Source organism: Anomaloglossus baeobatrachus, chromosome 4 (assembly GCF_048569485.1).
Source record: "Anomaloglossus baeobatrachus isolate aAnoBae1 chromosome 4, aAnoBae1.hap1, whole genome shotgun sequence".
NCBI lineage: Eukaryota > Metazoa > Chordata > Amphibia > Anura > Aromobatidae > Anomaloglossus > Anomaloglossus baeobatrachus.
This window is the reverse complement of record NC_134356.1, coordinates 501496601-501510719: the sequence shown is the minus strand read 5'-3', so window position 1 is coordinate 501510719 and position 14119 is coordinate 501496601. Positions and strand designations below refer to the sequence as shown.

At 43.0% G+C, this 14119-nt stretch overlaps 1 protein-coding gene across 2 annotated transcripts in view; it reads left to right on the top strand.

Moving 5' to 3' along the window:
- FBN1 (fibrillin 1) overlaps positions 1-14119 on the top strand; it is a 385311-nt gene that overhangs the window by 114942 nt on the left and 256250 nt on the right. For both annotated transcript variants that reach the window (XM_075345804.1, XM_075345803.1), the window contains exon 5: positions 13865-13960. In XM_075345804.1, the coding sequence (XP_075201919.1) occupies positions 13865-13960 (96 nt within the window). The remainder of the gene's footprint in view (positions 1-13864; positions 13961-14119) is intronic.

Below are 14119 nucleotides of genomic sequence, written 5' to 3'. Positions count from 1 at the left end.
GTGGTGCAGAGTCCAATGTGCGTGTGCGGTGCAGAGTCCGATGTGCATGTGCGATGCAGAGTCTGATGTGCGTGTGCGGTGCAGAGTCCGATGTGGGTGTGCGGTGCAGAGTCCGATGTGCGTGTGCGGTGCAGAGTCTGATGTGCGGGTGCGGTGCAGAGCACGATGTGGTGTGCGGTGCAGAGCCCGATGTGGTGGAGAGTGCAGAGCCTGATGTGTGTGTGCGGTGCAGAGCCCGATGTGGTGTGGGGAGCAGAGTCCGATGTGGTGTGGGGAGCAGAGTCCGATGTGGTGTGGGGAGCAGAGCCCGATGTGGTGTGGGAGCAGAGCCCGATGTGGTGGGGAGTGCAGAGCCCGATGTGCGTGTGCGGTGCAGAGCCCGATGTGTGTCTCGGGAACAGAGCCCGATGTGGTGTGGGGAGCAGAGCCCGATGTGGTGTGGGGAGCAGAGCCCGATGTGGTGTGGGGAGCAGAGCCCGATGTGGTATGGGGAGCAGAGCCCGATGTGGTGGGGAGTGCAGAGCCCGATGTGGTGTGCGGTGTAGAGCCCAATGTGGTGTGCGGTGCAGAGCCCGATGTAGTATGGGGTGTAGAACCCGATGTGGGACTGTTATTTTCAATGCTGTAGTGATAACAGGTCAGGTGCTGGGGCAGAATACTGACAGGGAATGTGTGCAGGGGGCGGGCAGAGGGCGGGCAGGGGGCGAGGCTGGACAGTGAGGCCGGGCAGGGGTCGAGGCTGGACAGTGAGGCCGGGCAGGGGTCGAGGCTGGACACTGAGGCTGGGCGGTGCCAGCTCTGACTGAGGTTTTGCACAGGAAGTGGTCATGTTTGCTAGAGCTGAATGTAAACACGGAGCTGCAGAGAATAAAGTCATAATTCAAGAGGAACAAAAGATAGAAAACAAAAAATAACAATGTAGGGGTGATTTATATGACAATACAGCACAGATTAGCTTACCAAACATTTTTGAGTTTATGTCGGACAACCCCTTTAATAATCCTATTTATGGTATTAAGTATTCTACAAATGGTCCCTTGATTGAGTTAGTCATGTATGGGCTCTTGTTGACTTTTCCTATATATTACTAATGGAATCTTCTACCATTGGCCTGAGATCCAGATTCTCAACCAGTCGTACATATACCCTGGGGGTTAAGTGCCATTATTTACAATTTAGATGTTAATCAGTCTATTCTAACATGCTATGTATATCTATAATTGGCGGATGCTTTGAAGTCCATGTATCTCAATTTTTGGTTGAGTTAATCAATTTGGACTCAGACTAATATGGTCATTAATAGACTCAAGCACAATGAAAAAACAGCTCGTATGAACTGATTATGCCATGACATGGGCATACACGTATTTTGACCCAAGCTGGGTTCCTATCTGCGTTGGGGCATTGTGTTTGATTGATTCGTATTAGGATCAGTCTCATAATTAATGAGAGCGGAAGTAGAGGGGCCTCATTGCATACTGGCAGTCATGGGTAAACATAGAAATTGTCATACTTTTCTCAATGTTCTGTTACGAGAAGCAGATGAGAAACTAGATGGCATGTGACTGCAAATAGGAAAATTGCAATACTTGTAGTCAGATGACGACCTCTCAAGCTGGCAGCAGAAGGGACTCTTGACAGTGTGCACACTGTCAGGGTTCAGCAATCTGCGGTTATGGAAAGTCACTGGGGAAATTTTTCTTCATCCCGGGAAAACCCCTTTAATTCCCATTGTGCATTGCAGAAATACAATCAATACGACCAATTTATGATACAATCAGGCAGAGTTGTAAAAAAGAGTCTGGAAGAAAAAAAATGGTATTTTCTGCCAATAGTTACAAATCAGAACACAGCTTTGATTTCACCCTAACAGTGTAAGAAATTAAATCTGAGCTCTGATTAGTTGCTATGGGCGAACAAAGACATTTTTGATAGTTGTTGCTCACTGTCTGTTTCTTCAGTTTGGAGCCTTGTTCTTGGTGTCCAAAACAAGTTGACTTAAAGGGGAACTTTACTTTCAACAAACTTGACTTAAATCAATAGCATAGGTGATCATAAGAAACATTGTAATATATTTTGTCAGAGAAATCAGTTTTCCTTCTCCACTTATTAGCCTTTTTCCCTCGCCCTCCTACTCCCTGAACTTGACATCCACTCTGAAAAAAAAACAACTGAAATCTTTCATACTTTTATACATTTAATAGTTTTTATTTACCAGATTTGGGATTAAGGACCAATAAAAATAGCCCTGGAATAAGTACTGAGCCTTCTGATCCTTCCCTGCTCTGGGCCCAGTAGACTTATGTATTACTATCAATTACTAACAGTGATTTCTCTCTTGGCTTTTTATACCATTATACTCAATAATTCATATTTATAGGTAGAATCTCGTGTCTCTGGCAGTGATCAGGTCTGGAGTGGACACAGCCTGACAGACTAACCAAACCTTTATTACCACGAAAGTTCAACAATTAATTCCCTGACAAACCATAAGAATGTGTAGAATGTCTGGTTCATTCACTCTAGACATGTTTATAGATATGGAAGGTAAGACTCAGTTATTTGGGATGCTTACATTAGTAAAGTTATGATTTCAGTATTGTCATGGCATGACCATTACACGTTGTATATAGTTTTTAACCCTTACTTGCTACTATATTTATCTTTTTGGGGAATTCAGGGGCACTATGACTTTACAATGTTTGGGTTATTTGAAAGCCAACTGGAAACGTATGAGGAGTGGAATGGGATGTCTTATACTTCTAACCTGTTATGGATCTAATCCTGTTTTTGGCTAAGAAAGATTCATGCAGAAACATTGCTGTATGACTTCAAGCTGATTGTACTGTACTTCGATGTGAATGTGATAATGAATTGCAGCTACACATAAAGGTAACTCTTTGTGTTTGTAGCAAGTGCCCATATCACTGTACTTGTCATGCGATGGTTGGTTCTGCACGCACTTGGTGGTACAGCGGCATCAGACTCTGTTCACACTAGAGTCTGACAAGCAATGTGATGCTTCAGAGTTGTTCAGCCAGAGCCGGGCGTTGGCTTATTTAGGTTCACTGGTCTTCAGCCCTGCTGAGAGTTAATTCCTGCAGACTGATGAGCAGGAACTAGGAACTCAGGTGTCTAATTGCCATGTGCAGCCATATCGCTTCTAGCTAAGGTACTGTTTTCTTCTAGTATGTGCCGATAATAGTTTCAGTGTAGCGTCAGCGATTCCGGTCTTAGTGGTGATCCAGTTCATGGTGTTCTACTGTTGTTATTTTGAGTGGTGTGGAAGTTCCCCTGTTGTGCGTTTACTTCCTTCCCTTTTCTTTATTCCCCTGTACACGTATAATCTCTCCTTTGTGTTTGAGTGCAGTGTGTATGAGGTTTTTTTATCGCTTGTCTGTGTCATTTATGTGGGGTTTTGTTACTGTGTTTTCAGCCCGCCCCAAGGGTGGGGTAGAGGGGGAGTAAGATCAGGGCTTGGACAGGAGTTATGGTCACGCTGGGAGCTGAGACCTGGCTACCATCAAGCTTACCTCTGAGATAAAGGACAGTGCAGGTCTCGAGTCTGAGGGCCAGTCTCAGAGCCCCTGTTCTGTCATTTCATACCCTGTGACAGTACTTTAAAGGTAAAAAAACAGCCATTACTTGTAATGTATAATAACAGTTAGTTTATTTATGAATTGATTATATTACTCCTAGGTTAATTTATTTAGGAATGATACTGGCATACTCTGATTCTAAGTGTTATTCCTTTTATATATGTACATTAAAGACCATATATTATATATGTATTACGGAACACACACTCCATGCAGCTACTAGTTTGACATTAAGTAACAAAGGGGTCAGACAAGAAGCCATATCATCCATTGAAAAACTGAATAATAGGAGACCAAAATATTAAATCGTTTTCAAATATATTGTGTAGCATTAGGAAAACGAAAACTATTTAACAAAGATCGTCTGAAATTAGCTTCCAGCTCTCTTCTGTTTCAGTATTTTGACAACTGTGTGAGACTCTCTGCTGCTGAGCTGGTAGATGCCCCTATTATTTGGAGGTAGACTGGGAAAGGGCAACATTCAATCACAGGACAGATGTGTGCTGCTGTCTTATTGCCCTCTCTTATTTCATGCTCAATATTATTATGACTATTATTAGAAAGAGGCAATGCAATATGAATTGCATTATGAGCAGCTGAAGGAGGGTGGAAACAGCAACTAAGGTACATATCAGGGGCTCAAATGTAATTGGACAATTTTATTTTACCATAAATAAAATGTTAATTTTTAAACCTTTGTATAGAATCCTTTGCAGGCAATGACTGCCTGAAGTCTGGAAGCCATGTATGTCACAAAAACCTGGGCTTCCTCCTTTGTGACACTTTCTGGCCTTTCCTGCAGCTGACTTCAGTTATTATTCATTGTGGATCTTTCTGCCTTAAGTTTTGTCTTACTGGAAATGCATGCTCGATTGGGTTGAGACCTGGTGATTGACTAGTGATTGCAGAATGTCTGATAACACCGTGTGGTGAAATATGGCTAATGACCGATTTGATTAAATCTAGTGCAGTGATGGTTTAGATTTGATACAACTTAATAGTAGTCAATTGCTATCAAGTGGCCGGTGCCATATATTTATCTGAAAGTGGGTCTCATATCTACTATGTTCATCCCTACACCAGGAAACATTTTAGACGGCATGTACTATCTCTACAATTTATTTTAATACCTAAAGAGTGGTTTCCATTTTACTATTAGAAATTATTCAAAGTTATATTTTAATATTTAGGGGTTTTGTTGCCTTAGGCAAATTGTATTCGGTCATCACTCAGAGGCTTCTTATGAAAAGGCTGATAAATAACAATATTCAGTATGAAGTAAAGACCTAGCTTTCTGTGGGAAGTGAGCAAAAGTTTCACCATATTTGCATTTCACATTCACTGTACTTTGGTATGAATGAATTAATTCATTCATTCATTCACTGTGTTTCTGATTGAACAAAAAAATCGGTAAATCAATTCTTCATTGCATTCTATAGACCAGTGAGTCAACAAAATGGTAAAACAAGCCAAATCCTGTCAGATGTGACCACAAGACTCCACTTTGACATTCAGATGCTATATATGATCAGCTCCCCCTTCACACTTGGAACTTCACATACAATAAATTATTACCAGATTTTGGACTAACATTGATAAACTAAAAGTTAAGCCTGCATTTTTGTAATGCTGAACTAAATCATCTGATTTGGTAAAGAGATATATTTGAGAAAGGTTTCAGCTACTGTTACTTTATGTTTTTCCCAGAACTGATAGGTCTTCTTTAAGGAACACTCTTAAGGCCCCTTTACACACTGAGACTTTCTAGCGATCCCACCAGCGATCCCAACCTGGCCGGGATCGCTACAAAGTCTCTGGTGAGTCGCTGGTGAGCTTTCAAACAGGCATACCTGGAAAACGACGCAACAGCGATACGGACCTGCAGAACGACCTAGCTAGTCATTGGGGACGTTGTAAAGCAGCTTTTTGAAAGGGAAGTCGCTAACGAAGTCGCTGTAAAGTCCCCTTTACACACTGAGACTTTCTAGCGATCATGCTGCACAGCGGGAAACAAAGGACCAAAGAATGGTCCTGAACGATTTGTAGCGATCAGCAACTTCACAGCAGGGGCCAGGTCGCTAATGTGTTTCACACACTGCAATGTCACTGGGGAGGTCGCTATTACGTCACAAAACCGGTGACGTTACAGCGATGTCGTTTGCGATGTTGCAGTGTGTAAAGCCACCTTTAAAAGACTAGACCCAGCCTCCAACCAATCATTTATCTCCAGGAAAGGTGATAAGTGTTAGTACTATCGGCAATCTGACCTCCAGGAGCCCCATGGGTCCTGAGAACAAAAATATCTGAGCTCTGTACTCAGGTATCTCCATCAGTCCCATAGACAACGAATAGATCAGTAGAGTGCATGTGAGATTATCACTTCATTTAATTGGGAGAAGTCAAAGTTCTGTTCCTGGGATTGGTTTTGGTCTGAAAAATCAGATTCCAGAATCAGACACTTACCTATCCAAGTGATAAGTGATCAATGATTATGTTAGGTCAACCCTTCTATTCCCTGACAGAAGTATTGACTTTCCTAAAGGTCAATTTTGAGATCACAGTTCAAGCAAGTATCATCAATTATTATAGAGAAGGGGCCAATACATTAGTTTATGACTTTGTTGTCTCTTCTTTTTCTACCAGTGGCCTTTGTCAGTAGTTTTCCTTTGGGTTTGCTCAAGTTGACTATATGGAAAGTGCATTGTGGAGCACCAGGCAATAGGTATATATTGCTACTCACTGTTAGAGATGAGCAAACATTTGGATTTGGAGTTCGGGTGCTTTACATATGAACACCACTCACAGAAACATCGCTGTGCTCAGGTACACTCGGTACTCTGCCGAGTGCAAGCCTCTTGCAGTGTTTGAACGGGTCACACTGGGGGTAACAACATGATAGAATGTAGTGTACACCCCCAAAAAATGGAAAAACCCAACCTGTCCTCGCCCGGAAGTGATCTATTTATGGCTGGTTACATGAGGACGGAGACCCGAACTGCCCAATTACTGACCTCCATTGGGGTTCAGGTCAAGTTCTGGTCCCAAACCGATTTTATTTAAAGTTCAGTTGACCCCACCGAACCGAACTTCCACGGGTCCACTCATCTCTACTGACTGTGACTGAGCAGTTAAGCTTTTGATTATTATCAGTAAAATAAAAAGCTTTATGGTTCAGGAGTGATGGTCATTTAGTGTATCCAACACAGACAGCTGTTTCATTCTTCTGGGTCTCATCAGCAGTTTTGTGGATTCTGGTTCTGGAATGGAAGTGGTCTCTAAAGCAGGACCCACCCCCATATAGAGAAAAGCTGAACAGGTCCGCTGTTTATGACATGGCCTGGCAATCCTTTCCTAACTGATTATATTGAGAATATCCAACATTATTCACTGGAGATAGGATAGAAAATTGGAGTGCTTATATTGTGTAGCTACAGTTTTCCAACAACTACGAGTAAGCATGATAAATACGAAAGAGCAGGAATTAGAAAACACAAAAATACAAAAGATGCAGGAAACGTAGTACATTTATTATATTTATTGAGAGGTAATGAACATGCATCTGTTTTAGTAATTGTAATGTAATTTATTACTTAATATATTAGTATATTTTTTATTGAAAAACAAATCATAGTAATATAGTAAAATTCCTGGCATCCAACAAGTAAGAAAATATGATAATCTGCTGCTTGTTTCCAGCACATAACTGGATTAAAATTGTGACATTTCACAAAACCAATTCTGAAATTCCTAATGACCCTGAATGCTTAAAAATCCACAAGCTACCAGGTCCTAATGATACTACATTAAGGAAATATTGCTGTGGATGGTGTGCACCTTCTTGTACATTTTTGAGTCTATTTTGTTGACTGTCTCCTAATGTAACATTTAGGCCTCATTTATACGTCCGTTTTTCACTTTCTTTTCGCTCATTATAAAAATTATGGAGACGTCCTGTTTTAAGCTGAATCATAGATAAAAAAACAGCCACCATATAAGTCTATGAGTCCATGAATATCACAGACAGGAATGCCATCCATGTATGCCGTTCATTTTTAAAGTCATGATCAGCAAATATCAGAGCATGATTGCATAACTGCATGTCTTTCTCTGAATTTCTGAGGCGTTTTAGAGAAAATTTACTTTAACTATATGGCCGGGGAGCATAGATGGAAACAAAAATAATCCAGAGCCGCCCCTCTAACCAACACTTATCAGCACTGATAGAGGTGATTGAAAGGTTTCTCCCTCAAGTGCACATAGAAAGAGATCTGTCAATCACTTCTAGCAAAGGATAAAGGCCTCTTTACACGCAATGACATCGCTAACGAGATGTCGTTGGGGGTCACGGAATTCGTGACGCACATCCGGCCTCGTTAGCGACGTCGTTGCGTGTGAAACGCACGAACGACCGTTAAAATTACTCAATCAAAATTACTTACCTTATCGTTGACGCGTCATTCTATACCCAATTATCGTTGCTGTTGCAGGACGCAGGTTGCTCGTCGTTCCTGCGGCAGCACACATCGCTATGTGTGACACCGCAGGAACGAGGAACATCACCGTACCTGCGGCCGCCAGCAATGAGGAAGGAAGGAGGTGGGCGGGATGTTCTGCCCGCTTATCTCCACCCCTCCGCTTCTATTGGGCGGCTGCTTAGTGACATCGCTGTGACACCGCACAAACCACCCCCTTAGAAAGGAGGTGGTTCGCTGGCCACAGCGACGTCGTTAGGCAGGTAAGTACGTGTGACCGTTCTTAGCAATGTTGTGCGCCACGGGCAGCGATTTGCCCGTGACGCACAACCGACGGGGGCGGGTGCTTTCACCAGCGACATCGCTAGCGATGTCGCTGTGTGTAAAGTGAACTTAAGAGCGAGCCAGGGGCAGCACTGTCTCGTCTCTGGCTGTGGTCCCCACTGGATACTGAAAGTTTAATTTCTGTGAAGCACAGGAGCGTTTCAGTGAAGAATATACATGGCTGCAATTGTGCAGCCAGGCTCTGATTTATTCTGCCTATAGTGTGGGCAACAAGAATCAGATGGCAATATCCTTCAAAGGGAACCTGCAACTATATTCATGCTGCTCGAACAGCAGGCAGCATGAATCAGAGCCTGGCTGTGTGACAAATGGTTTTCTCTGAAACAATATTGAATTCAGTGAAAACAGTTGGAAAAACTGGGTTAAGACTGTACAGTAGTAAGAGACATGATTAGTTTGAAATGGCCCTGTTTGGCTTCTTCCCGCCCCACTGCAGTTGATTAAAATGTATCTCCCTATTTAAACACATGGGGGAGTCCTGTCAATCAATTGGAGCAAGGTGGGGAGAAGCCAAACTAATTGTCGCAATTTCGGATTTACCAAACTATCATATCAAACTATGGTTGACTAATTCAATAAGCAAACTCAATTTGTTGCATGATTGGGGTTAACTAATGCAGAGATACTCTCCAGGTTATTAGCCATGTTGTGAGGTTGCATGGTATTCCTCTTAACCTTGTGTCTGATAGGGGGGCACAATTCGTCTCCAAGTTCTGGAGAGTCTTTTATAGCAAACTGTGGCTTGACTTGTCTTTCTCCTCTGCCTACCACCCTGAAACCAACTGATAGACAGATAGAAAGGACAAACTAATCTTTGGAACACATTTCAAGGTGTTTCCTTGCGGCTCAGCAGGAGGACTGGTCGTCATTTCTACTCCTTACTGAGTTTGCCTTTAACAGTCGACTTAGGGGTACTTTACACGCTGCGACATAGCTCAAGCGATGTTGTTGGGGTCACAGTGTTTGTGACGCACATCCGGCGCCGTTAGCGACGTCGCAGCGTGTGACAGGCTGGAGCAACCTAAAACAATCGCAAAAAAGACAAAAATTGTTTGTTTTTTAGAGGTCGATTAATAACAAAAAATCGTTGTCAGGTAAGTAGCGATGTTGTTCCTCGTTCGCTGTGTGTGACACCGCAGGAACGACAAACAGCTCCTTACCTGCGTCCACCGGCAATGCGGAAGGAAGGAGGTGGGCGGGATGTTACGTCCTGCTCATCTCCGCCCCTTCGCTTCTATTGGCCGGCTGCTTAGTGACGTCGCTGTGACGCCGAACGCACCTACCCCTTGAGGGAGGGATTGTTCGGCAGTCACAGCGACGTTGCTGAACTGGTATGTGCGTGTGACGCTGCTGTAGCAATAATGTTCGCTACGGCAGTGATCACCACATATCGGCCGTACGACGGGGGCAGGTGCTATCGCGCTCGACATCGCTAGCAATTGCTAGCGATGTCGCAGCGTGTAAAGTACCCCTTAATCATTCTACTGAAATCTCGCCTTTTTTGTAATTATGGTTTATCCCCATTTTGGTGAATTCTCTAGGATAATTTCTGAGTGTCCTGGGGTGGAGATTGCCAAATGGAAGCTTGGGGATGTCTGGAGGGAGGTTTAAAAGAATATTGGTTCCACTCAGACTCGCCACACATGGAAGGCTGATCGAAAACATTCAGTGGGTCTTTTATTTAAGTAGGTGATATGGGTTTGGTTGTCATTCAAAAATCTCAAACTCAAAGTACATTGATGAAGTTGAGTCCTAAACATCAGAGCTCTCCTGGTATCTGATCCCGGAACATCTTACTGCCCAGCCTCACGGCTAATCCATGAGTAGTGACTAGCATCACATTAGTCAGTTCTTCCCCTATAGTCCCCGGGAGGTTGTCTCTGAAACGATGAAGCATTTCAGACTAAAACATACCTTGCTGTAACAGTGCAGCCAGGTTCTGAATAGGTGGTGTTTTGGGCAGAAATAATCTGGTTACAGATTCCTTTTAACATTGCAATGGGTAGAAGAATCTTTGCAAGTTTTTTGTACATGTGAATATCAGAAAGAAATACTGATGGTAAAAATTGACATACTGACCAAACACTAATGAAAATCTGGTCCAAAACACTTGTGAAAAATCTGTCCTCTTTTCACATGTGAATGAGTCCTTACTTCCTCTAGTTGAATATTTTTTTTTTAGTATAGCTTGTAGTAGCATATACAATATTTAGCTAATTAGCTATTAAAGTTGGGAAATATATGACTAAATTTCGATTTGAACCATTTCTTTTTTTCTTTTTTCTAAAAAAGGCTTTATTTGCCATTTTTTAACACAATGAAAATATTAATAATAACTACCATTAGAATCAATAAATATCATTTATGTCCACTGAAGCCAGTTCCGTGTCTTAATTTTATGTTAATATTATGTTGCCTAGAAAAGAATTAGCAACTAAAGAATCATATCCATACCCTCATTACATATAACCTCATGCAGAACACCCAATCATACCGATCCCCACGTCCATCACCCTCTCCCCTGGAGTGTCTTTAACACCTTCTGCAGTCACATGATAGAACTAAATATTCAGAAAGCTCTGCTGGGAATCCTATTGGACAGTGCCTGTTATTCCTAACCACCTTCCCCATACATTATCAAACTTCTAACCACACCTATTCCTATAGAGGACGTTAAATATTGGGATATATTTATTGACTAATTGCAACCAATGGAGAATACAGGGGGCTTCCGTGAATTTCCAGGCTATCCTTAATCTTTTCAACCTTTCTGTAGTATAATAAACTCTATTTATAAATTTTATCTGGACCAAACAGTACCTAGTACTCAACACTGAGGAATCAAATGTATCTTCCACCTCTCTCCACTCCTCCCTTGTCAAGTCCGGTATATCTGTGCCACCCCAGCAGCAGTCGAACTGCTCAGATCCGGGGTTGCTGTGGCTTGAGGGTCTCCGGACCCGGGGGCTTGCGGCCACTTCAAATGTAAGGGGGTATTTAGAGGGGATGGATGTTCGTGACGCCACTTGCGGGTTGCGGTAAACGGGAGTACCGCCACTGCCGATGGGAGTACCGGGGCAGTTGGTGGGTGGCATCCAGATGTCAGTCCCACCGCAGGTAGGGAAGGTCCCGGATAGTGGGGATTTGGGGAACCGGTGGCTTGGCCTTGGGAAGCAGGGTGCAGGGGTCAGATTACTCACTGTGGTAGTTGTGGTGCTGGATCAGGTGGATTAAACAGACACTCACACAGATGGTAAACCAAAGTCTCTAGGCACCGCAGTCTCTACAGGGGGAGCCCGTCCAGGTCCCGCTCCCACCAGTGTCACTTGGTAAGTCCGGAGCCCTGCCTCCGTTCACAAATTGTTTTACAGTTGTGGCCCCTTGGCTTGAAGCTTTCGGGGCCCCGCTACCCGTGTGTATGGCAGCTGTGCTCTTGGTCGCTGGCACTTGGGAGTTCAGTGGATTGTGTATTTTGGAGAACCCTATCCCCCGCGGTGTGCTGATGCCTCCAATCTCTGAGCTCTTGGGGAAAGTTCATAAAGAGACTATCCTCCACAGGTTAATTATCAGGTTGCTTGAAGCTACTCCCCGATCTAGGGTCCTGTACCCCACCGTGCTCAGTACCGGTAAGGTGGCTGGGCTTTCCGGTGCCAACAATCCTCCTAGATTGCGTCTGTTACACTCCTGTCCAGTGTTCTTAATACTGGTCCCCGACTCCTGTGGTCCCGGACCACCGTCTGCGACCCAACATGTGACCTCCCTGGGAGCTCCAACTCCCCCGCTCCTCACTCTCTGTGGGCTAACTCTCTTCTCCTTGTCTCCCCTCCCACCAGTCTGCCTGACCCCTAGGTGGGCGGCCGTGCTCCAACTTGACCAACCCACTGGTGTGTCTGTCCAGCCCTGGTGTGAGGTGTGGTTGGGATTTGTAGTGCAGATGTCAGTGACACTGTTGATGAGAATCTGGAGCCACAGTTGGTAGGCCCTGCACCCTGGAGTACAGGATGCAGTTCCCTGTAGCACCCTGATACAGTCAGGGGCGCTACATATCCATCACCCATTCACTTAAGCCTTGTCATAAGACTTGACAATTTGAACCTTTCCTGGGCTTCTTTTGTACACCTCCCTCATTGGGGTACTACATTGGATAGTGTAGCCCAGGATAATTAGCCCTAGGACCTGGCTGCAACATCCATTTATACCTATGCCACTAATTATTTACATTATGGTCCCTTCTACATATTGCAAAAATATTTTCCCATTATAAAATCAAAGATTGACTATAAAGGACCCACATTTTTTAAATAAAAACTCTAATTAAACATTATATCTATCATATATACCACCATGTTTTACTTAAGATACAATAAGTATAAGTATAGTATAAGTAAGGTATATATAAAGAACAACATTTCATAAGACAGTGAATATACACTGCTGGATTTTTTTCTTTTGTTTCAAGGGAATCTGTCAGCCGGATTTCATAGAGAAACTATTTATTTCTAAGGGCTCACTCACACTTGCGCTATTTTGACGCAAACGGAATCCGTCACTAATGTAGTACAGTTCATTTATTTACAGTGGAAGCACGACATCGTGTGGACACAATCGGGTACTGCATGACACACACACGCGCCATAGTAACGCGCTTCCACTGTAAATAAATGAACTGTACTACATTAATGACGGATTCCGTTTGCGTCAAAATAGCGCAAGTGTGAAACTAGCCTAAACGTAGCAATGCCTTTATATGTTCAGTTGATTCCTCCATTACTGAGAAATCCGCATTGAATTGATATGCAAATGTGCAAATGAGGCTGAAGGGTTATTGTAGATCTCAAACCTCTATCACTCCAGCTCTATTCCCTACCCAGTGCAACCTCTTCCTGCTTGATTGACAGCCTATATGCTGTGTGACATCAGGCAAAGGACACATCAGTTAAGCAGAGGGAGGCAGGATTGGGAGGGGGATAGAGCTGGAGTGCCAAAGGATTCAGATAATCAAAAGCGCTTCAGCCTAATTTACATATAAATTCAAGTGCTGATTTCTAGGTAACACTCACTGACCATGTAAACATATTGCTGATATTGTGTTTGAAAGAGCTATATCTGCATATGAATAGTTTAGGGGGTTACTTTTTGCTGACAGACTAAATATTGAACTTTACAGTAGATGGTAGTTATTGTTGTGTTGTTTTGTAGACAGAGATGACCATATATTTGTATAGCTCTGTATAATTTATTACTCAGATAGTAAAGCCATCCAAGAAAAACGTTATGAGTTACCGTAGATATCTTTTATTGAACTGCACAAAATACATGTGTACTAGCATTTGGGTATTATAATATCTTCGATATATGCCTTTTTGGTGATAATATTATATACGGTAGTTTATGTATTGCTTTGTTATTTACTTGTGTCCTATAATGTTTCCACCATTCTATTTGCAGTTCAGCAGTGTAACATCAGATGTATGAACGGCGGCACCTGCGGCGATGATCACTGTGTTTGTCAGAAGGGTTATACGGGAACACATTGTGGCCAACGTAAGTACCTTTTTATTTAATATCCACTTATTATATTTTGATCTCCCACAACTGCAAAATTCATGGTGGTTATTATATTTTGCTTACCAGAGTTTAGTATATTATCAATAACAAGGTGTTCTGTTTCGACCCTAAACACCAGTGGGATGGGTTCCTCTG